Below are 25304 nucleotides of genomic sequence, written 5' to 3'. Positions count from 1 at the left end.
TTATTTAAGTAAACTGCATTATTATTATTATTGGGTGGAAAAAATGACACCTGTGCTTATAATGTGTACTGTGTTCTAGGTTTGTTTCGTCAACGGACAGTCTGCGACAGCTTTCCGAACAGCTGAATGGACTGGTGTCACAAGTAGGTAAACCTGTTCTGTCATGAGAACATGTAGTTCATAAGAAGTGATATGTGTCATATGTTGTGCTTACGTGATAAAGGCCAGTGAAGATAGTGGACCCGTGTTCAACTTCATGTCATGTTTGAAATCTGAAATTAGGACACATTGAGTGTATGGCATCTGCTACAAGTTTGCATGTAGACATTTTGGGTTGCACACATTTTCTTTCAAATAACTTATTTTTTTTTTTTTTTTAAGTTTTCAATTGCTCACATAAAAAAACTGTATAAGATTACAATTACATAACAAGAAACGCATACCAATACAGAGTATCTAGGATTGAAACAATATCAAAAATATACCATAACCCTACAACAAGCAGGGTGCTAGAAAACCATATATGGGGGCGTGGCTAGGACATGGCGGCGTGAAGACGTTTTCTCATGGTGCTCCCGCTCCCTAGCCTCCCTGATCGGCCTTAACCTAGCATTTACCGGCTGTCATGAGCTCCTACAAGCGGAGGAGGACTAAATCGGCGAAACCTGCTCCTCGGGTGACTTCCTCGGCTCCGATCCGCCCGTTTTTCCAGGGTTCTCCAGCACCGGGAATCCGGGCGCCTGCACTGAGTCCACGCGGGGACCCCGCTCCGGCCGCTACCTCATCATCGCCTCAAACACCCTCCACCCCGGCTCCCTCGCCTTCGGCGGCATCTCCGGCGCCTCCTATGGCGTCCCAGTCATCTCTTACCGGGGACTCGGGGGAAGACAGAGACATTTGGGCCTTGCTGCGATCCCTCCCCACCAAAATGGACATGGAGGCCCTGGTGGCTCAGGTCACGGAGCAACATCGGAGGGACTTCCAGGCCCTGTCGGGGGAGGTGACCCAGGTGCAGGAGCGGGTGGCCTCTGGAGAGTCCGCTATTTGTGACCTACAAACCCGGGTGACCCAGTTGGAGAAGACCCAGGCAGCTCACGCGGACATCCTTGCTGAGCAACAACTTACCATGGAGGACATTGAGAATCGGAGTCGTAGGAACAATCTGCGGCTCCGCGGCCTTCCCGAAGCCACGGGCCACGAGGACTTGCCTGAGACGGTCCGGGCCATACTTACACGGATTCTCCCGCCAGAACCCCCGGTGGTGTTGGAGTTCGATAGGGTCCATCGGGCTCTGGGTCCCAGGTCGCAGGATGCCGACAGACCCAGGGACGTGATCTGCCGCCTCCACCGTTACGCGGTCAAGGAGCAGGTGATGAGGGCCGCATGGTCGGTGGGCCCTTTGGACTTCGATGGGGCTACAATTCACATTTTTCCGGATGTTTCGCGAGGGACCCTGATGCGCCGGGCGATGCTGAAGCCCCTTCTGGAACGGCTCCGTGGTCAAGACGCTACCTATCGCTGGGGCTTCCCTCTTCAGCTGATAGTCCGCAGAAATGGATCGACGTTTATCCTCCGTAAGCATTCTGATCTTCAGGCCTTGTTCCGGTTTGCGGATCTGGCTCCAATGGCGATCCCGGACTGGCTGGCGAGGCTCCCGGAGCGTGATGCTCGATCCCCTGGCGGTGGGCCATCGCGGTCGGGTCCTGCCGGCCGGCGCCGTCAGCGACATGCCCCCGGGCCGAGCTCCGCTGGCTCCTCCGCGGCCTCGCCTGAAGACTGAACTTGGGATGCCCTGGAACAGTGAGTAGCCTAAATGGCCCCCTCCTTTACCCCACATGATCTTCCCTCCAGTTCTCCCGCCCGAGCCGCCCTGTAACCTCTGCCCGGCCCTGCCCGCTGTCTGCATTGCCTCTGACTGACCCCCTGCTGGTTCATGCGGACGTATCCCGTGCTCTTTGCCCCTGTCCCTGCAAGACGGATGCCTTGTCCCGCTGTCCTGGCTGCCACCTTTTCTGATGGCTGGAACTACGACCCCTGCCTTCCCTTATGTGGTGCAGTGTTCGTTCCCATTACTTCTGGCTCCGGGGGTGCACTGCTGGAGAGAGGGTGACAGTGGTGGCTGTTACCCCCTACCGGACGGCTGTACGCATACATATCTATGTTTTATAACAATGTATGGTTTATATTGAAGTTGCTACTGGGGTCTGTATGGGTCTGCAATGGGCTCGGGAAATACTAGTTGGCTTATTCCCTGGTTTTGTTTCCCGGCGGCGCTCTGGCCGGGCTATGCCTGTATTGGGCGCTGGCTTGGTCAGGGTGCTGCTCTCCTTTCATTACTTGATGGTGCGTTGTGCCGGGTTGGGGGGCTGCGGGGGATTGGGCTTCTCGTAAGTTCCGATGGGACACCTCCTACTTACCTTCTGTACCCCCTCCTCATGCGGTCCCCCCTCCCCCCTCCCTCCCCTCGCCCTCCCCTCTCCCTCCCCTCTCCCTCCTCCGTCACTTCCCCCCTCCCCCTTCTTTCTCCCCCCCTTTGTTTTTTCTTGTCTCCCCTCCTTTTCCTATCTCTCCCCCCTCTCCCCTCTCTCACCTTCCTTCCCCCCTTCCCTCGCCTCCCTCTTCCTTCTCCTTCATTTTTCCCCATGCCTCCTTCCCACTCCCTTGTTCACCCCTCTCCTCTCCTTCCCCCTCCCCTCTCCTTCCCCCTCCCCCTCCTCATCCCCCTTTTCCCCTTCCCTCCTTTCCCTCTCCCTCCCCCCCTTTTTTCCCCTTCCCCCATCTCGCATCTTCCTTCCCCTTCCCTCCCTCCCACCTCCTTTCCCCCTCCCCATTCCCCCCACTTTCCCCCCCTTCTTTTTCTAGTGTTTTCCCCTCCCAGGATCTGGTGATATGGGTGAGGGTGGGTGCGACGCCTCCCCCTCCTGTCTGCTGCTACTGACCCGGAGGGAGGAGTCCGGGCAGGGGGGCGGGCACTAAATCTGGCGTTTGTCAACGAGAGTGCCATGGGAACTGCTGATTTGGCTCGTGGTGGGCGGGGGGGGGGGGGGACTCCTCTCTAGTGGGGGGCCTCGGGCTGCTACAATGTGTTGCTGATTTTTGTGTTGGGTTCGTTATCATTTTTTTTTTTTTTTATTGCTGGTTACTATGCTATTATATGTTGTTAGGATTATGGTGGGCTGGTCTGGGGGGCGTGGGAGAGGTCACCTGCTTCTCCCGGTTAGTGGCTCTCCTCGTTCCCCACATAGGGTGATCCCTGGATACCTGTTCATTGTCCCCTGCTTGCGGGGGTGGTGGACTGGGCCCTAGGGTCCTTTGAGATTGAATTCTCTCTTGTGCTTCGGCAACCTACTACTTTGTAGTTCGGCGCGTGCATCGCGCCTTCTCCTTTTTCCACCCCTTTTTCCTTTTTCTTTTTTTTTTTTTTCTCTCTTTTCATATCCTTCTGTCTCCTTACTGCTCCCCTTTTTTGTTTTCTCTCCCACCGTTCCCTCCCTTCCCCTCCTCCCCTTCTCTTGGGGGTTTTTTTTTGTTTTTGACCCGTGGGCTGGACCCACTGGTTGGGGAGGATATGGTCGCCCCCCGTCCTGACCCGATCCGTTTGGTCTCCTTGAATGTGTAGGGACTCAACACCCCTGAGAAGCGCTCTATTGTGCTGTCTGAACTCCACCGTCTCCGTGCTCATGTTGGTTTCTTGCAGGAAACGCATTTCAGACTGGATACGATCCCCAAATTGGGAAATAGGCGTTTTCCTACGGTTTACCATGGTTGTTCTTCTGATTACAAGACGAAAGGGGTTAGCATCCTGATTCAGGGCAATACTCCATGGACGTTCTCGGATATGTGGAGGGACGAGTCTGGCAGGGCCCTCTTTGTGAAGGGCCAGTTAGGTTCCGTCCCGGTAACCCTGGTGAATCTCTACCTGCCCAATACTAACCAAATCTCCTGTATGGACGCGGTGCTTTCTAAGTTGGCAGACTTCACTATGGGACAGATTCTCATGGGAGGGGATTTTAATCTGGCTCTTGACCCGCTAGTGGATACCTCCAAGTCTGCCTCCCAGTTGTCCTATGCTGCTCTCCGACGCTTCAAGCAGTTGATTCATGCTTTTCGCCTAGTGGATCCGTGGCGCGTTCTCCATCCCGGGGATAGGGACTATACTTTCTTCTCCCCCCCGCACGACTCATATTCGCGTATCGACTTTTTTTTGTTACCGCAGTCCTTGCTTCCCAGGGTCTCAGCTGCCTCTATTGGTTCTATTGCCATTTCGGACCACGCTCCCGTTCTCCTCGACCTGGATCTGAGAACCCCGGAGGTGTCACAATGGCAGTGGAGGCTTAACGACACCCTTCTCCAGGATCCTGCTATCCTGGGGGAGCTCGGTGTTGAACTGAGGAACTTCTTCGCCTCTAATGTCACGACGGACAGCTCGCCTGTGATGGTCTGGGAGGCCCATAAAAGCTATATGCGCGGGGTTTTGATCAAGCTCGGATCCCGGAGGAAGAAGGAAAGGAGTGCTCAAATGTCAGACCTCTTGGCGAAAATCAGAAGCCTGGAGAGGGTCCACAAACGGTCCCAAGCAATTGCTGCCCTTCAGGAGCTCATTGTTCTTCGTGATCAGCTCCGAGATCTGGTCCTCTTCCAAGCCAAGGCCGCCCTAGCTAAATGTCGCCGAGCTTTTTACGAACATGGAGACAAGTGTGGGAAGCTGTTGGCCAGGGCACTGCGACAGCAGAGATCCGGGACGTTTATCCCGGAGATCTCCACGGCGGGGGGCCGTAGGGTCCATTCGACGACGGACATAGCGGAAGCTTTCCGTCGGTACTATTCCTCCCTGTACAATTTGTCCTCTGGCCCTTCGCCGGCATCACGGGACGCTAGGATCCGGGAGATTCGATCGTATCTTACGGCCTCCGGCCTCCCCACCCTTTCACCGGAGGATGTGGAAGAGTTGGACGCACCTTTGCGCTCGGGTGAGCTTACTGCGGCCCTGGGGGGCATGCAACCTGGGAAGGCGCCTGGTCCTGATGGCTACACCCTTGCGTACTACAAGTGTTTTGAGGAGGTCCTATCGCCGCATTTCTTATCCGCGTACAATGCAGCTGGCGAGTCGGCGGCCCTGCCGGTTGATTCCTTGCGGGCTCATATCACTGTCTTGGCCAAGGAGGGTAAAGACCCACTGCTATGTGCGAGCTACCGGCCGATTTCTCTCCTGAATATTGATCTAAAACTATTCACCAAGATCCTTGCCTCTAGATTGGCTCCCCTGCTCCCAGGTTTGATCCACGATGATCAAGTAGGTTTTGTTACTGCCCGGGAAGCCCGGGACAATACCGCTAAGGCAATTAATCTCATAGATTATGCTAATAGCCACCGTATCCCGATGTTGGTCCTGTCGACGGACGCCGAAAAGGCGTTTGACCGGGTGAACTGGGATTTTCTGCTAGCTACCATGGAGCATGTTGGTCTGGGGGAACGCCAGTTGTCGTGGATCAGGGCCATTTACTCCAGGCCCTCGGCTAGGGTGAAGGTCAACGGGTCTCTCTCACACTCCCTCGACATCGCAAATGGCACTCGCCAGGGGTGCCCGCTCTCCCCGTTGATTTTTGTTCTCGCTCTTGAGCCTTTTCTGAGGACAGTGAGGGCGAATGCGGATGTGGCCGGACTGTCGGTAAGTGCAGGGGAGTCGCCTAAAGTGGCGGCATACGCGGACGATCTACTTTTCTTCTTGACACGCCCTCTCACTTCCCTCCCGAATCTCTTGCGAGAATTTCGGGTTTATGAGTCGTTATCTTTCTATAAAATTAACCAATCAAAGTCAGAGGCGCTGGCGGTCGGTTTACCGGCCTCTCTGTCGACTCTCCTTAGAGCGGATTTTCCTTTTAAATGGGGTTTGTCCCACATCAAGTACCTGGGGATTTATCTCCCGGGTTGCCCGGAGAAAATCTTCGATTGTAACTTCCCACCTCTTTTGACTCGCATCAAGCAAGACTTAGAAGGGTGGCGCCGAGGGACTTTTTCCTGGTTCGGTCGCTGCAACATTATAAAGATGAACATCATGCCCCGCCTCTTGTATGTGCTCCAGGAGCTGCCCATTAAGGTCCCATCCTCCTACCTCAAGAGGGTGAACAGGGTGTTCCGGGAGTTCCTGTGGCTTCGGGGTTCCCCCCCGCTTGGCGCTGCGGGTGCTCCGGATGCCTAAATTGAGTGGGGGCATGGCAATGCCGGACGCAGTCCTCTATTACGAAGCATGTCATCTTTCTCGCATTATAGACTGGTATCGCCACGGTTCCATGAAACAATGGGTCCGCCTGGAGCGTTTGTCAGTGGGGACTCCCTTGGAGTCCGCCCTTTGGAGCTCTGGCCCTGTTCCCAGGGACTTGGATACCCATCCGACCATTGGACCCACGCTGGCGGTGGGCAGGCGTCTTTGCCACAATGGCCAGTTGGCGTCCTCTCCCTCGCCCCTTCTCCCGGTGATTGATAACCCAGACTTTGGGCCCGGATTGGATCAACCTGGATTTAGGTTCTTGAAGACCCAGGGGGTTCACCAAGCACGGCACTTTGTGAGGGCGGGGGCTTGGATTTCGCGCTCCCATATGAACTCTACGGCGCCCTTTACCTCCTTGTCCTTTTGGCAGCGGATCCAGTTGGCTCATTTTCTACAAGCTCTTCCTTCGGCGCCTCAATTTTCGAGGCGGCTCACGTACTTTGAAGATCTTTGCTCCGACACGTCTCCCCTTCGCCACACGGTCTCTCTGGTTTACCGGGCGCTGGCCTCGCCGGGCGAATCTTTCCGCCCACCATTTATTGCCAAATGGGAGAGGGACCTGAATGTGTCTTTTACAGACCATCAGGTTGAGAGGATATTATTTTTCACTTACAAGACCTCCCGCTGCTCGCGGTATCAGGAAGTGGGCTATAAGACCTTGACCCGCTGGCACTATACTCCGGTTAGGCTTCATCGCATGTTCCCGACCTGCCCGGATGTCTGTTGGCGGTGTGGGGAGGAGGATGGAACCTACCTACACGTCTTTTGGTCATGTTCGAGTTTACAGTCTTTCTGGAAGGAGGTCCTCCGCATTGCCCAGAAATTTACGGACCATCCCCTCACCCTAGACCCAGCACTCTTCCTCCTTCATCACCATGAATATCCGAGAGCGTCCTATCGGAAATCAATTCTGCCCCTTCTGTTCACGGCAGCTAAAAGCTGCATCCCTCCGCTATGGAAGCAGACACAGCCTCCTACGGTAGCCATGTGGCTCCGCAAGGTCTCTTGCCTCCATGAACTGGAAGATCTAGTAGCCACTGAGCACGGTACATGAGAGAAGTTCCTGAAACGCTGGTTCTACTGGCATGAATTTAAATACACTCCGGAATATACAGAGTTGCTTGCCCGCTGATGGTCGCTGAACGGGGGTCGGCCGGCCTCCCCCCACTCTCCTCCTTGGTGCTCCCCTGTTCCCTTACTTCTCCACCTTGGTCCCCTCACCTCTTCTCTTTCCCTCTTTGTCTTTTTTCCTGTAGCCCCTTCCTTTTCTTTTTTGGCTTTCAGCATACCGTCTATAAGTTTATTCATCCTCTATACCGCTGATGAGTACTGGCCATGATATGTTTGGCTCTCTATTAGGTTGGTCGGTCAGTTTCCGGGAGTGATGCGGTGCGACACCCCTTTGGGGGAAGTACCGCCATTGGGTCCTCTGGGGAGTGCCGCGGCACTCGGGTGCACCTGAGGGGGGCCTCCCTTCCCTGGTAGCCGGCCATGAGAAGGATGCCGGTCCGGTGGGGCGGGGGGGGTCTGCCTGAAGGTGCCCTGAGAATTTATTTGTTCACTATTCAGCTCTAACAGCTAAGGCCGTTGGCCTCACAGGGGGTGTACATTATGTTCCTTATGCGCTATATGGATGCCTTAGTGTTACGTTAATACACCTTGAACTGCTGTCTGCACTGTCTTCAATTTGTCATATGTTCGCTGTACCTGGAATTTGGCTGTACCTGTTGTTGATCTGTGGTATGCTTGTACGTTTTTTTTTCTCTCTAATAAAGAATTTTGAAAAAAAAAAAGAAAACCATATATGTAGGAGGGAAGAAGTAGTTGATTAGAAGGGGGAGAAGGATTCCGAAAAATGCTCAAAGAAATAGCCAAAATCAATTATTTCACTATTAGGTCTTGGAAAGTGGAAGAATCACTAAAGGCCCGCCAGCACGTCCATGTGGTGCGCACCTTATCTGGATCGGCGCCATCTTCTGCGACCGGGGTTTCCATTGGTTGCACACGTTTTTAGCTTTGAATAAAGTACCAGTTCAATGTAAACTTTTTGTTTTGTAAAGTTTCAGAAAGGATTAGAACCCCTGTTGTGTTTTACGGCTACGTGGGGCTTTCTTTAGGAGAATTCCCTCACTTGGTGTTCTGGTGACCATGGTTTTACCAGACAAGAAGTGAGGGGAAAATTTCCAACTGCAACGTAGACAAAAATAAAAATGATTTTATTGGTAGAGTAGAGGAAGACTAGAACTCCTAAACCAAACAAAATGAATATTGGGGCCATTTTGATTACAGCCCCAGTCTAGACTTCAATCATTGTAAGCGCAGGGTGTCCTTGTGATGCCTTTTGGGATGGTGCCATGCCAGGGCACCATCCATGGTCCATGGTGCCCTGCATTCACAGAAAGTCCTCAATCTTGGAAAGACATCTAGTGGTGGAAAGGAATTATTTTGGAGGACGCACTGAAGAGGAGTGGAGTATTGTAGCTTGGGCTTTTCAAAGCAAACCCACTTGAAAATGGAAAGACGGAGCTCAGAATGATAAAAAAGTTTGCTTGGAATTAAAATAAATCCTGTAATTACACAGTAATAGCTTATATATGGTAGCTGGGATGAAAAACAAAAATGGTGCTTTCACCCAGAGCAGGTCTTCTCTCTTTTCAGTGAATCCAGTAGTCTGCAGTATCAGCAACAGCTTTACTATTACACTGTACAGGGCGACTTTAGAGTCGGGCTACTTTGAAGCCGCCTGAGTGTGAACCAAGCCTAAGGGCTCTTTCACACGGGCTTTCCGTATGTCCGCAAATCATCCTATTTTTTTGCGGATGATTTGCGGACATATTGTAAGTCTATGGCATTGCGGATGTCAGCGGAATACCATCCGCTGACATCCGATTTCCTTCCTTTCAGTTCTGTTCCGTTTTTTGGAACGGAACAGAACCCTATTTTTCCTCCGTTCAAAAAACGGAAAGGAAGGAAAATCGGATGTCAGCGGTGTCATCCGCTGACATCCGCAATCCCCATAGACTTACATTAGGTCCGCATATCATCCGCAAACGGATGGGATGATATGCGGACCTACGGAGTAGGGCTGCCACGATCGTCGACGTGCGTGAAAGGCGTTGACGCGTCAACGCGTGACGTCACACGCCCCCTGGGCGGCCGCTGCGCCGCTTGAAGCATTGCCGGCCGGGTGAAATTCCCCCGCCGGGCTCCGTCGGAGACAAGAGGTGAGCGCTGACCGTCTCCAGCACCCCTGTACTCCCTGTACTGCCACAGCTTCTGCCGCAACACACATTCGCCATCCTCCCCGATCACCCAGCTACTTAGACATGTCACATGTGCGGCGCTACACCGGCTTGTAATGGCCTGTACTAGGTGGGAGGGCTTACTGGGGGGTCTGTACTGGGAGGGGGGGCTTACTAAGTGGTCTGTACTAGGTTGGAGGGCTTACTGAGGGGTCTGTACTAGTGTACTGGGAGGGGGGCTTACTAAGTGGTCTGTACAGTACAGACCACTTAGTAAGCCCCCCTTCCAGTGCAGACCCCTCAGTAAGCCCTCCCACCCAGTACAGACCACTTAGTAAGCCCCCCTCCCAGTGCAGACCCCACAGTAAGCCCTCCCACCTAGTACAGACCACTTAGTAAGCCCCCCCTCCCAGTGCAGACCCCTCAGTAAGCCCTGTACTAGTTGGGAGGGCTTACTGAGGGGTCTGCCCTGGGAGGGGGGGCTTACTAAGGGGTCTTTACTGGGTGGGAGGGCTTACTGGGGGGTCTGTACTGGGAGGGGGGCTTACTAAGTGGTTTGTACAGTACAGACCACTTAGTAAGCCCCCCTTCCAGTACAGACCCCCCAGTAAGCCCTCCCACCTAGTACAGACCCCTTAGTAAGCCCCCCTCCCAGTGCAGACCCCTCAGTAAGCCCTCCCACCTAGAACATACTGTACTAGGTGGGAGGGCTTACTGAGGGGTCTGCACTGGGAGGGGGGGCTTACTAAGTGGTATGTACTAGGTGGGAGGGCTTACTGAGAGGTCTGTACTGGGAGGGGGGCTTAGTAAGTGGTCTGTACTAGGTGGGAGGGCTTACTGAGGGGTCTGTACTGGGGGGGGGGCTTAGTAAGTGGTATGTACTAGGTGGGAGGGCTTACTGAGGGGTCTGTACTGGGAGGGGGGGGCTTAGTAAGTGGTCTGTACTAGGTGGGAGGGCTTACTGAGGGGTCTGCACTGGGAGGGGGGCTTACTAAGTGGTATATGTACTAGGTGGGAGGGCTTACTGAGGGGTCTGTACTGGGAGGGGGGGGGCTTAGTAAGTGGTCTGTACTAGGTGGAAGGGCTTACTGAGGGGTCTGCACTGGGAGGGGGGCTTACTAAGTGGTCTGTACTAGGTGGGAGGGCTTACTGTGGGGTCTATACTGGGAGGGGGGCTTACTGAGGGGTCTGTATTAATTACAGGATTAATTAGCTAATCAAAAAAACACTAAGCAAAAAAAATAAAATAAAAATAATCGTTAGATTAGTCGACTAATCGTAAAAATAATCGATAGATTAGTCAACAGACAAATTAATCGTTAGTTGCAGCCCTACTACGGAGCGGATGACAGAAATGTCATCCGCTCCGTGAAAAAAAAAAAAAAAAAAAAAGGACCGCAGCGGAGCTCTCACACGGAAAGCCCGTGTGAAAGAGCCCTAAGGGTAAATTGCATCATTATGATTGTGTGTTTTTGCTACTAAAAGCGAAGTAAAAGTTGCCCTCTGTTTTGTCAAATTGTGTGTGTGATCCCAAACTTTTTCTCTGACCTTACAAAATATTGGTTTTCTTTCCAGAGTAATTCCTATATGAATGGGGAGAACATCTCAGCCTCGAGTCCAGAATTAGAAGTAAGTTTCTCCTAGTTAGCTGTGGTAATTGATAATTCATGCTTGTCTGATATAAATTCCAATAAGGGGTTGTTAAAAATGGATGGAGAGATGGATATAGCGATAGATAGATGCGTGCGCACGCACACACACTATATTGTCAAAAGTATTGGGACATCTGCCTTTACAAGGACAGTGAAAACTTTTTTTTTTTTTCTTTTGTAAAGTTTCAGACAATTTTAACCACTTGCCGACTGCCGCACGACTATTTACGTCGGCAGTCAGCCCCTCACAGGCAGAGCGACGTAGGGCTACGTCGCTAGCCTGTAAGGGTTTTGGGAGCGAGTGCGCGCCGCCGGATGCGCGCTCCCACTCGGTCACGGACCCCCCGCGCGTGTGCCCGGCGGACCCGATGGTGACAGCGGGAGAAAGGCAGGCGGCTAATGTAAACAAAGCCGCCTGTCAGTTCTTCCTGTTTAAGAATAGTGATCAAACGGTTCTACTATGTAGGACCGTTGATCATTGTTCCTACACATCAAGCCACAGCCAATCACAGTTAGAATCACACCCCTAGGACACACTTAACCCCTGCCTCTCCAATACAGTTAACTCCTTCACTGCCAGTGTCATTTTTACAGTAACAGTGCATATGTATAGCACTGATTACTGTAGTAATGTCACTGGTAACCCCAAAAGTGTCAAAAATGTCAGCCAGGGGTCCGATCTGTCCACCCCAATGTCGCAGTCCCGCAAAAAAAATCGCAGATCCCCGCCATTACTCATTAAAAAAAAAAAACAACAAAAATGACAAAAATCTTTCCCTTTCTTAGTAAACGCAATAACTTTTGCGCAAACCAATCAAAATACGCTTTTTGCGATTTTTTTTTTTTTTTTTTTTTTTTTTTTTTTTTAACCAAACATATGTAGCATAAAACAAATTGGCCGAAAATGTTTTGATTTTTACATTTTTTTGGGGGGGGGGGGAAATTTCAATAAAATGTGAAAAATATTGTTATTTTTGCAAAATTGTTGCTCTTTTTTTGTTTATAGCGCATGATCAAAAAATCACACAGGTGATAAAATACCACCAAAAGAAAGCTCTGTTTGTGGGAAAAAAAGGACGACAAATTTGTTTAGGTACAGCGTCGCACGACCGCGCAATTGTCTGTTAAAGTCACGCAGTGCCGAATCGCAAAATAGGCCCTGGTCAGGAAGGGGGTAAAATCTTCCGGGGCTTAAGTGGTTAATGGCATCCCAGTCTTAGTCTGTAGGGTTCAATATTGAGTTGACCCACCCTTTGCAGCTATAACAGTTTAAACTCTTCACAAAAGGTTGTCCACAAGGTTTAGGAGTGTCTATGAGAATGTTTGACTATTCTTCCAGAAGCACATTTGTGAGGTCAGGCACTGATGTTGGACAAGAAGGCTTGGCTCAGTCTCCGCTCTTAATTCATCCCAAAGGTGTTCTATCGGGTTGAGGTCAGGACTCGGTGAAGGCCAGTTTAGTTCCTCCACCCCAAACTCACTCATCCTTGTCTTTATGGACCTTGCTTTGTGCACTGGTTCAAATCATTTGGTGGAGGGGGGATTATGGTGCGGGGTTGTTTTTCAGGGGTTGGATTTGGCCCCTTAGTTCCAGTGAAGGGAACTTTTAAGGCGTCCGCATACCAAGACATTTTGGACAATTTCATGCTCCCAACTTTGTGGGAACAGTTTGGGGATGACTCCTTCCTATTCCAATATGACTACACAAAGCAAGGTCTATAAAGACATGGATAAGCGAGTTTGGGGGGGTGTATAAAGGCAGGCGTACCAATACTTTTGACAATATAGTGTATCTCAAATACACAAAGCCAGGCTATATGAGACATTCAATAAAATGTATTTAATTTAAATATTTAAAAAAAAATTTCCTGCTCCAGTACAATAGTGCAGAGCTTTGTGTGCAGTTTTGGCACCTTTTTTCCATAAAGGGAATCGTGAACAACAGAAGCTGTCTGCTACATCTCAGCCAATACAGTGGTGCATACCCCTGGCAAAATTGATGTGGGCTATTTATTTATTTATTATTTTTTTTCCAAGTGATCAGACCAAACACAGTTCCTTTTTAATTTGATTTATATTAAACTATGCAGGCATCACACAATTATTATGAAGTAACTCTAGAAAAAAACTCTGTGTACATCTGATGATTATCCAACGCCTGGAATACAAGGCGTTCTGAAAAAAAAAAGGGGAGAGCAAAGGATAGGATACTATCATTGTATTGTAACTACAGCTCTCCTACCCACAGTGCCAGAAGATTAGCACTGGTTGCTCTGTCCAGCATAAATGAAACTAGGTTTTTTACCTTACAGAGCAGCAGCCAGGACCTAGGATTATCATTATTAGAAGTTATTGCTTTGTACACGGCACATGTCGAAAAAAGTTATTTTCCTACAGTCTTGTTTTAAAGTGTAAGCTTACCTTTATCACAAAGCACAACATGCTGTCCCCCATGTAGATATGGCAGCATAGTGAGCTTAACCTACCTACCAACCAGTGCTCCCTTTCAGTTTAAAGTGGTTGTAAACCCACTTGAAATGCTTTTGCCTATAGGTAAGCCTATATTAAGGCTTACCTATAGGCGCTATAAATATCTCCTAAACATGCACCGTTTAGGAGATATTTACAGTGCAGGCAGCCGATGACATCATCGGCGCATGCGCTCTGAAGAAACAGCCACCCGTGCCGTTCCTTCAGAGCCCTATGCCGTGAACTTCGGCTCCCGCACGCAGTGATGTAATCGCGCCCCCGGCCAATCAGATGGCCGGAGGACGCGAACAAGGAAGCAGGACGGCCGGACATGTCGGCCGCCCTGTCACTGAGCGGGGGCTTTGTTTTAAGGTAAGTATTTCATAATGAGCTAGTATGCAATGCAACTAGCTCATTATGCCTTGGTCTTTACAGGTTTTATTTTTTCTCATTTTTTGTATGTGGGTTTACTTCCTCTTCAAAGAATGTAGCCCAAAACCACATTAAAAAGAATGATGGTGCACCAATTGTGACCAGTGCCACGGGAGAGAGCGTCATTTGTTCTTTCGAGTTATACACTCGCAGTGTGCGACAGACGAGAGTACACGGTGCACATGTGTGTTCCAAAAGAACAGGGCAGCATTTCCTCTTGTGGAACTTGGGGAGGGGGGGGGGGCTCTTCCTGACGGCTGCTCTGTCCCTGTAATGTTTTGGAGTGGAGCCATCACACGCTGCAGGACATTTTAAGAAAGCTTCTTTTAAATACGGTTTTGGACTAGTCTTTAAACTAAAATGGAGCCTTTGCTGGAAGGTAGCTTTAAGATGCTATGCTGCTATACTGTCAGGGTGCCAGGAGACCAGACCACACAAAGATGTAAGTAAAATAAAGCAATTTATTTATGCAACAATAATAATCGCACAGCAAGAGAGAGGAGCCAAATCAGGAACAGCTGGGGGCAAGTTCAGAAGCGGGTAGTCATTCAAGCCAGGATCGAGTCCAGGAACAGGTAGTCATCCAAGCCGAGATAAGAGTCCAGAAGCGGGTAGTCAGCCGAAGCCGGGTCATCCGCCGATGCGGAATCCAGAGCCTGGAAGATCGTTAGCCAAGCCAAGTCATGCACGGAGAAACAAGAGAGACCAGAGGACTGCTAGCAGTGATGCGCTTAGGAGCACAAACGCAAGGGCAAGGTCTGACAGTCACCAGGTGATATATATAGTCAGGTGTGCAATATCATAACTGAGCAATGCCCAGGCAGCAGACAAGTGATGATGCAAACAGAGTTTATAAGAGAGAGCAGTCTGCACATGTCAAAGATGGCTGCCAACAGGCAAGGTAAGACCTTGACATATACCCATGTGGGACGACAGTGTGCTTTTTGGTAAAGGTGAACTCACACTTTAAACATACCATAGCTATAAAGGAAAATAATAAATCAATCCTGTTCAAAAGTCTTTAAATACCCCTAATTTTTATTATTGTGTGTTGCTCGCCTTAGCATCAATGACGACTTGAAGTTTTTTGTTTTAGGCTCTTTGTTTTCTTATATGGCAAAGCTTCTCATTCTTCTTGGCAAAAGTCTGGTCCAGGTCCTGTAAATGCTTTGGTTGTCTAGGATGAACTGATGTTTGAGATCTCCCCAAAGTGGCTTAATGATGATAAAGTCAGAACATTGTGGTGGCCACTACAGAGCCTCAATGTTCTGCTGCAGCCATTAAAGGGTTGATTTAACTTTTTGTTTAGGATCATTGTCATCTTGGAAAGTACAAGTATATCCCATGTGCAGCTTCTGGGCTGATCAATTCAAACTTTCCTCCAGGATTTTCAGATAAAATGCTGCATTCATTGTGCCATAAATTATGATTACATTTCCTTGTGCCACTGTAGACCACACCCCTCAAAATAAGAGATACACCACCATGCTTTACAGTTGGGATAATCGTGTTCTCTTTACTGTTTAGGCCTTGTTGAATACTCTCCAAGCTGAACTCTATATATATATATATATATATATATATATATATATATATATATATATATATATATATATATATATATATATATGTGTATATATATATATTTTCATAGTTTAGTTTTGATCTCATCACTGAAAATGCCTTTTCCCCAGAAATTCTGAGGCTTCTTTAGGGTTTTTTCTTTTTTTTGGCATATTGAAAGTGAGTGGTTTTGTGGCATTGATGGTGTATAAATGGCTAACATTTTACAAATTCTGCCAAGGGTATGTAAATGTATGAGCACAACTGTATATGGAGGTTTAGGACTGTCTGTAGGCAAAGCTTTTAGGGATGAGAAAGAATACAAAATACACTGTTTAAAAAAAATTAAAGGAACACTTTAATCAGCGTATACCATCAAGTCAATTAAATTCCTGGGATATTGATCTGGTCAGTTAAGTAGCAGAGGTGGTTGGTAATCCATTTCGGTTGCTTTGGTGTTAATGAAATGAACAGGGGCACTAGATGGGCAACAATGAGACGACCTCCAAAACAGAATGGTTTTACAGGTGGAGGCCACTGAAATTTATTTTCCCTACTCATCTTTTCTGACTGTTTTTCACTAGTTTTGCATTTGGCTAGGGTCAGTGTCACTACTGGTAGCATGAGGCGATACCTGGACCCTATAGAGGTTGCACAGGCATTCCAACTCCTCCAGGATGGCACATCAATATGTGCCATTGCCAGAAGGTTTGCGGTGTCTCCCAGCACAGTCTGAAGACCATGGAGGAGATTCTAGGAGACCTAGTATCTGCTCCTTTGTGCAAGGAGCAACAGGATGAGCACAGCCAGAGCCCTACTAAATGATCTCCAGCAGGCCCCTGGTGTGAATGTCTCTGACCAAACAATCAGAAACAGGCTTTATGAGGGTCCAATGTTCTTAGTGGGCCCTGTGCTTACTGCCTGGCATCATGGAGCTTGACTGGCATTTGCCATTTACCACCAGAATTGGCAGGTCCGCCGATGTGCTTTTCACAGATGAGAACAGGTTCACCCTGAGCATATGTGACAGATGTGAAAGGGTCTGGAGAAGCCATAGAGAACGTTATGCTGACTCTAACATCGTTCAGCATGACCAGTTTGGTGGTGGCTCAGTGATGGTCTGGGGAGGCACATCCATGGAGGGACGCACAGACCTCTACAGGCTAGACAATGGTACCCTGACTGCCATTAGGTATTGGGATGAAATCTTTTGGGCTCCTTGTCAGACCCTACACTGGTGCAGTGGGTTCCTCCTGATGCACAACAATGCCTGGCCTCATGTGGCAACAGTATGCAGCCAGTTCCTGGAGGATGAAGGAATCAATAACATTGAATGGCCCCCATGCTTGCCTGACCTGAATCCAATAGAACAGTTGTCCTCAACTCCGGTCCTCAGGGCCCACTAACAGGCCAGATTTTAAGTATTACCTTGGGGAGATGCAGACTGTAGTACTGCAATCAACGAGCAGCAAATTATATCACCTGGGATGTATTTCCGTTATCTTGCAAACCTGGCCTGTTAGTGGGCCCTGAGGACCAGGGTTGAGGACCACTGCAATAGAACACCTCTGAGACATTGTTGGTCCACCTGAAGCCACCAGGTTGCACCTCTGTTCAGGAGCTCAGTGAAGCCCTGGTGCAGATCTGGGAGGAAATACCCCAGGACACCATCTGTCATCTCATTAGGAGCATGCCCTGACGTTGTCAGGCATGCATACAAACACGTGGGGACCATACACTACTGAGTACCATTTTTGAGTTGCTTCAATTAAATTTCAGCAAAATGGACTAGGCTGCTGCATCATTTATTCACTTTGATTTTCGGGGTGTCTTTGAATTCAGTCCTCTGTAGGTTGATCATTTTAATTTCCATCAAACAACGTGGCATGCTTTCGTTCCGAACACATTACCCAGTCTATATCTGTATAGATCCTAACACATTACCCAGTCTATATCTGTATAGATCCTAACACATTACCCAGTCTATATCTGTATAGATCCTAACACATTACCCAGTCCATACCAGTATAGATCCTAACACATTACCCAGTCCATACCAGTATAGATCCTAACACATTACCCAGTCCATACCAGTATAGATCCTAACACATTACCCAGTCCATACCAGTATAGATCCTAACACATTACTCAGTCCATACCAGTATAGATCCTAACACATTACCCAGTCCATACCAGTATAGATCCTAACACATTACTCAGTCCATATCTGTATAGATCCTAACACATTACTCAGTCCATACCAGTATAGATCCTAACACATTACCCAGTCCATACCAGTATAGATCCTAACATATTACCCAGTCCATATCTGTATAGATCCTAACACATTACCCAGTCCATATCCGTATAGATCTCCAGTATGATATTTCTCCCCATTGAGATCTGATGTCTTTTCAAAGTGTTCCTTTAATTTTGTTGAACAGTGTACATCCATCCATACGTACATCATTAACATAACCTAAAGTTACAGCCATGGCACATAACGTTCATGGTCTTAATCCTTTTTAAAGGTAGGATTGAATAACAGAACAAAGTGTTGTCCTCTTTTATAGCGCCCGTGTCTATAACTTTTTATTGTTCTTTCCTTTTATCAATCTATCCTCTCTCCTTTGTGTATGCATGCGCCGCAGTCTCGTTTCCAGGATTTGTCTGCTGCCTTGGACTCCAGTAACTTAACAAACAAACAGCTCAGTGCAAAGATAGAGGAACTGGTAAGAGAAGAGTTATGCTAACACTTAGTCCTATAATGTGTACTGCTCTCTATGCTCTGTCATGTGCGGATTCTACCCACTGCTGTTTCCTTGAGTCACTTTGCTCTTTCCCCTCTTGCATGTGTATACATTTTTCTTCTATTTTACTTATGTCCTTGTATAAGTTGTCTATAGAACATGCTTAGTGGTACAGCTGTTACAAGATGCATCTCTCCATGGACAGTTTACTTTCTGGTGCATTATAGCATGAGCGCCTGGCAGTGTGCATGTCTCCATGTCACTAACTTGCAGATATTTTTGCAATAAAACTTAGCCTTTTATGTATATTTTACTGTACAAAAATCTGTTCCCTTTCGTTTTTGGTAAATTGTTTTACATTTGGCACATGTTAATATCTTTTCAGTCCCATGTACAGTCCTTTTTATTTCACCTGAATTGCACTTTTTGTGAAAAGGCTCTCTGCGTTTTAGTATATGAAAAAATGATTAATGGTTTTCAGATTACAGTAATAACCCCCCCCCCCCTCCCAAAAAAAGCGGAGTTCCGGCCACAGAATAGTTTTTTTTTTTTGTTAAATACTTCCCAAATAGTGATCCACCGCCCTTCATACATCCGCTAATCCAGTTTTACACAGTTTAATAAGTGATTTGCAATCATAAAATCTTACTTTAGAAATCGTTTGCTGAGCGCCGCCATCTTTGTTGTGGTCACCCGAAGCCGCAGTATGAAAATGTATGCTCTGCTTCCTGGTTCTTGCTGGATGGGGCAGATGAATGCAGCGCGAAATCTCGCGCATGCCCAGTACTATGCGATCTGCATAGTAAGGGTTTCCATAGGGACGCCTGTCATCGCGTCATTTCCTGTTTGTAAATAACGTGATGAGAGGAGCGGACGGCCGCCTACGTCACTGCCCATTGCCTCCTGGTAAGAGTAAGAGCTCCCAAGATGCATTGCAGGACAGGAAGTGATGGCGCAGGCTGCCGCCACAGAGGGAGGAAGTTGAAGGAAGGTAAGTATATTTTCTTCTGAAACAAGGTAAGTAAAAAAAAAAGAAAATCGGGAATATCCAATTGTTTTTCAGGTGACACTAAGGAAGCGGATGGCACAAAATCTATTGTGACGATTTTGCGGCCAGAACTCCGCTTTAAGTCAGAAAAAAACTAGCTAGATCAATCATGGGTATTCAGGGTATTTATTACAGGAGCGTTAGCAGATACAATGTAATTCACTACATCATAGCTGGCATGTAAAATTTTGTTGCCAGAATATAACCGCAGTAAAAGTTAATCCTCTGCATTGTGTAAAAAGGCTGTTTGATCCTGTCTTCTCTGTTCCTCCCCTTCTTCCACAGTCCCCAAACCTTCTCCTGATAGAACAGAACCTTGGGGAAAGGCTGCTTATGCTCACTTTGGTGTGTATTGCTAGAGAGTTTTTTTTCTTTTCTTGGTAGAGTGCATGTGATCAGCACAGGGCCAATAAACACTGTCCAGAGAGAGAGTCAGGGGTCCTGCAGCCTCATAGGACAATCAGGGGAGAATGAAAACTCATCATACATGTTTTAACCAGACACTGATTAGACGTCAAAAGACTGCTATATACTACTGTTGAGTTAAGGTATTTGACTGTGGGAGACCAGATATAGTGAATGCAGGCTCCTGGGTTTAGTAACACTTTAAGTTTTACAAAAACACACATAAAAGAGCACAAGGGTATCCAGGTGCATAAAGACTTCCAACAGCAACATCATGTGCTCACACATCGCAGGGTATCCATACGCAGCAGAAAATAGTGGGAGTGGGTTCCCGTTATAACCATACCTGCTCTCCCCCCACAGATCGCTGCTGTTATCTGACCTGGAAGTGGGAGCGGGTCCCCGTCATAACCATACCTGCTTCCCCCCCCCCCCCCCCCCCAACGGATCGCTGCCGTTATCTGACCTTTAGCGTCCAAAGTAGATCTTTTGATGACTGAAACGGGACAATAGAAAAAGGCCTAGGCTCTGTTTTTCTTCTGAGTCTGACATGGTTGCCGTAGGTAGCTAGCTACTTGAAGGGTCTCGCTCTTCCCAGTCTGAAGGGGAGGCGGAGGTTGCGGTGGTGGATAATTCCCCCCCCTGGAACGGCCGAAGACTGCGCAGCTATGGATGCGCCGATCCTTGCCATTAAGGAAATGCTACATTTAGAGGATGAGCCCAATCCTCCGGGAATAGTGTCCTCTTTTGGTACCCACAGATCCCGTAAGGCGGCGCAGGTATTTCCTTGCCCTGCTGAGTTTCACGGCACTGTGAATGAACAATGGCGCAACTTGAAACGCACTTTTGTGGTGCCGAGAAAGTTTCAACTCCTTTACCCCTTTGCGTCTCCTACGGATTCACGCTGGTGTGTGGCTCCTAAGGTGGATCACACTGTGGCCAGGTTGAACAAGGCCACTCTGGTTCCCACCGAGGATTCTCCGGTGTTTAGGGATCCTACGGATAGGAGGCTGGAATCTCTTGCCAGACATTCCTACATGGTGGCAGGTTCCATGCTGAAACCTATTTTCGCCTCTTGTCATGGTGGGTCAAGCCGTGGCTGATTGGACCAAGGTGCTCAAACGCACCCTTGTGGCTGATTCTGCCCCCCCCCCTACTACCTTGGAGATGGTGGACCAGATTTACCAGGGGGTCATGTACTTGGGCGATGCGGCCTTGAATGAGGCCCCATTGGCTGCGCGCTTGTCTAGTGTCGCACTACTTAATTGCCGTTTTGATTTGGTTGAAAACCTGGTCGGCTGACCAGACTTCTAGGAAGACGGTGTCTGACATCCCTTATGCGGGGTCTCGTCTTTTTGGGGAATCCCTGGATGAATTGGTTAAAGGTGTCACTGGGGGCAAGAGCACTCTGCTGCCCCAGAATCCTAGGGGTAAGTCCTTCCGCGGTAAGCGGGACCCCTCCTTTATACCGAACCAGGGGTCCTTACGTGCCTTCAAGGCGCAGGACAAGGGGAAACCTTTCAAGGGCCAGGGTGGCCAGAGAAAGCCCTGGGCGCGCAAGCCAAAAGCGGCCCAGTCCGCCACTGCCTGAAGGGGCGCCCTCACCCATTTCAGGGGTGGGGGAACGTCTGCGCGTTTTCCTCCAACCTTGGCTGCTCCGGATTCCGGACAGGTGGGTTCAGGAAATCATTCGATGAGCTTACAAGATCGAATTCCTTTCACGACCGGCAGACAGATTCTTTCCCTCAAATTTTCATTTGACCCCAGAACGGTTGCAAGATCTTAATTGGGCGGTGCAGGACCTGCTCGCCCAGGGGGTAATCGTCACAGTGCCACACCGGGACAGATTTCGGGGGTTTTACTCAAATCTGTTCACTGTGCCCAGAAAGGAGGGCAAGGTGCGTCCGATTCTGGACTTGAAAGCTCTGAACCGCTTTGTGCGTGTTCAAAAATTCCGCATGGAATCGCTCCGCTCAGTGGTGGCCTCTTATCGACCTGAAGGATGTGTATTTACACATCCCCATATTCGAGGGTTATCAGAGGTACCTCCGTTTCGCTATCGTGGAGGAACACGATCAGTTCGTGGCGTTACCCTTCGGTCTCGCTTCGGCTCCAAGGGTGTTTACCAAAGTGCTGGCTCCTGTTCTGGGCCAGTTACGGGCCCAGGGCATTGCGGTCTTGGGATATCTGGACGATCTCCTGTTAAGAGTCAAGTGCCAGTCAGAGCCTGCTGCGCGATCTGTCCACTACGGTTCAGATGCTCCAGGAGTTCGGATGGACCATCAACATTCAGAAGTCGACTATGTCCCCTTCGGTTCGTCTCCCTTACCTGGGAATGGTCTTGGACTCCGCCCAAGCGAAGGTATTTCTGCCAGAGGACAAGCTCCGGACCCTGCAGAACGAGGTCATGTCCCTAAGGGACAACCAATCCTCGTCACTCAGGACCTGTATGCGGTTCCTGGGGTTGATGGTGTCAGCTTTCGAGGCGATACCATTTGCACAGTTTCACACGCGGTCTCTCCAAGCGGAGATACTGGCCAGATGGGACAATCTTCCTCAGTCATTGGACCTGAGGGTGTCTCTGAGTCGCCAAACCAGAATGGATCTTCTGTGGTGGCTCCAGTCCCCGGCCGTAGCGGAGGGGAAATCCTTCCGGCCGTTGCTGTGGACAGTGATTACCACAGATGCCAGCCTGTCGGGCTGTGGTGGTGTCCTGGGCAACCTGTCTGCCCAGGGCACTTGGTCGGTGGAGGAATCGTCCTGACCAATAAACATCTTGGAATTGAGAGTGATCAGGCTGTGCCTGCTCCGATGTTCGGACCGTCTTCGGGACTGCCCTGTACGGGTGCAGACTGACAATGCAACTGCGGTGGCCTACATCAATCACGAAGGGGGCACCAGGAGTACCCGGGCGGCCCAGGAAGTGACCAGTATTCTGTCTTGGGCCAAGACTCATGTCCCGGCGATTTCGGCAGTTCACACTCCGGGTGTGGAGAACTGGCAGGCCGATTTATCTGAGCCGCCAGACCCTGGACCAGGGGGAATGGCCCCTACACCCGGAGGGGTTTCAAATGCAGTGTGCGAAATGGGGATCCCCGGATGTGAATCTGTTTGCGTCCCGACTAAACAACAAGGTGGGAAGATTTGTGGCAAGAACGCGCGATCCTCTGGCAGACGCCTCGGATGCGCTGGTGGTGCCTTGGCACCGGTATCGTCTGATATATGCCTTTCCCCCGATTCAGTTGTTGTCCAGGTTCCTGCGCAGGTTGGTCTCGGAACCAAAGTTGGTGATTCTGGGGGCCCCGGACTGGCCATGCCGGTCCTGGTACGCGGACATCATTCAACTGGCCGTCGAGCCTCCATGGCGGCTACCGTTATGAGACGATCTACTGTCTCAGAGACCGATCTTCCAGCCTGCTTTACAGTCGCTGGCTTTAACGGCTGTTGAAAGCCAGGTCCTGAGAGACAGGGGTCTCATCTGAGGTCATTCCTACTTTGCTTAAGGCTAGGAAAGCCTCGTCCGGTAAGATCTATTACCGTACCTGGAAGGCTTATTTTGCCTGGTATGAAACCAGGGGCTTCTCTCCTCGTTCTTACTCGGTGGCAAGGGTGTTAGCCTTCCTACAAAATGGTGTGGACCAGCGCCTGGCGTTGGCCACGATTAAGGGCCAGTTGTCTGCACTGGCTGTCCTTTTTCAGCGCCCAGTGGCATCTAACTCTTTGATCCGCACCTTTATTCAAGGTGTGCATCACTTGGCCCCTCCTCGGAGGGCGCCTCTACCTCCTTGGAATTTGAACTTGGTTCTGTCCGTTTTGCAACGTTCCCCCTTTGAAAACATCAGGGACATTTCTTTGGCTCTGCTGTCAAAAAAGGTTGCCTTTCTGGTGGCGATCACTTCTGCACGTAGAGTGTCGGAGTTAGCGGCCTTGTCTTGCCGCTCCCCTTACCTGGTGATTCATAGGGATAAGGTGGTCTTGCGACCAAACCAGTCCTTTCTTCCAAAGGTGGTGTCTGATTTCCACCTTTAATGAGGACATTGTTTTGCCTTCGCTTTGTGCGAATCCTAAACATCCTAAGGAGGTTGCCTTACATACCTTGGATGTTGTCCGGGCGATCAGGGTTTACCTGTCGTCTACTGAATCCTTTCGGAAGTCTGATTCTCTTTGTCCTTCCTGAGGGACCTCGGAAGGGTATGGCTGCGTCTGCGGCGACCATTTCAAAATGGATCAGACAGACGATTGTGCAGGCCTATTCGATTAGGGTGCGGGTTCCGCCCTTCCCTGTTAAGGCGCACTCTACCAGAGCAGTGAGTGTGTCATGGGTCTTCCGGCATCAGGCTTCGGTGGCCCAGGTGTGCAAGGCTGCGACTTGGTCGTCAGTGAACACTTTTTCAAAGTTCTACAAACTCGATGTTCTGGCATCAGCTGATGCCTCCTTTGGCCGCTAGGTTCTCTGTGCGGCAGTACCTTAGGGGGTCCCTGGTTTTGTGGGACCCTGATTGTTTGGGGTTATTTTCCCCCTGTTTTTATTTGCTTTCCTGGGTTGTTGCTCCAGTTGAGCTTTTTTATTACCTTTCTGCTCATGTAAGGTTCCCTTCTCTGATGTGGTTGCTGCGTTGCCTTTCTGACGGTTGCGTTTTTCCCACCCCTCATGTCTACACTGCTTTGGGACATCCCATTGGCGAAGACTGTATGAGTGGGCGGCGACTGTCAGAGGACGTAAGAGAAAACTGAATTTTTGTAAAATCTTACCGTAAAATTCCTTTCTCTGAGTCCTCTGACAGTCCCCGCCCCTCTATTTGGGGTTCTTTGGACTTAAACTGCTTGCTACCAAACTGAGTTGGGATGGCTGATAGCAGGGGGGTATTGGACCAGTGGGACAGCCCCCATAGGTGTGTCTATGTAAATTACTTTGTTTTTAACAAGTCTTATGCCTAGCTTGCTCCTATGGATAAGAGGTCAATCCCCATTGGTGAAGACTGTATGAGTGGGTGGCGACTGTCAGAGGACTCAGAGAAAGGAATTTTACGGTAAGATTTTACAGAAATTCTGTTATCTGACCTGGAAGTGGGAGTGGGTTCCCGTCATAACCATACCTGCTCACCCCCACCTCCCCACAGATCGCTGATGCTATCTGGCCTGGAAGTGGGAGCTGGTTCCGTCATAACCATACCTGCTAAACCCCCATCCTCCCCACAGATCGCTGCTGTTATCTGACGTGGAAGTGGGAGCGGGTTCCTGTCATGACCATACCTGCTACCCCCCCACAATAAGTGGCAGTGGACAGGGGGAGGATGCTAACAAGCGGACCATCCCCTTTTGGGTGAAGTTCCGCTTTAAATACTAGGGGTAAGAAACCTAAGTGCTCCCTGAGTAAAACATCCATTACAAACTAAATCAACATTATACCCACCTGAATGAGACAAGTTTTGGGGTGCTGAGTCGAGTACCGCTAACCATGGCTCCCATAATTTG

At 49.4% G+C, this 25304-nt stretch overlaps 1 protein-coding gene across 1 annotated transcript in view; it reads left to right on the top strand.

Annotated features, from left to right (window-relative positions):
• Positions 1-25304, top strand: part of GOLGA2 (golgin A2) — a 159646-nt gene that overhangs the window by 80623 nt on the left and 53719 nt on the right. The window contains exons 6-8 of the mRNA XM_082263927.1: positions 80-143; positions 11086-11139; positions 18278-18358. Of these exons, the coding sequence (XP_082120053.1) occupies positions 80-143; positions 11086-11139; positions 18278-18358 (199 nt within the window). The remainder of the gene's footprint in view (positions 1-79; positions 144-11085; positions 11140-18277; positions 18359-25304) is intronic.

The sequence above is a fragment of the Pelophylax lessonae genome (assembly GCF_965119305.1).
Source record: "Pelophylax lessonae genome assembly, chromosome: 7".
NCBI lineage: Eukaryota > Metazoa > Chordata > Amphibia > Anura > Ranidae > Pelophylax > Pelophylax lessonae.
Note: the sequence above shows the minus strand (reverse complement) of the source record. Positions and strands in the feature narration are given on the sequence as shown.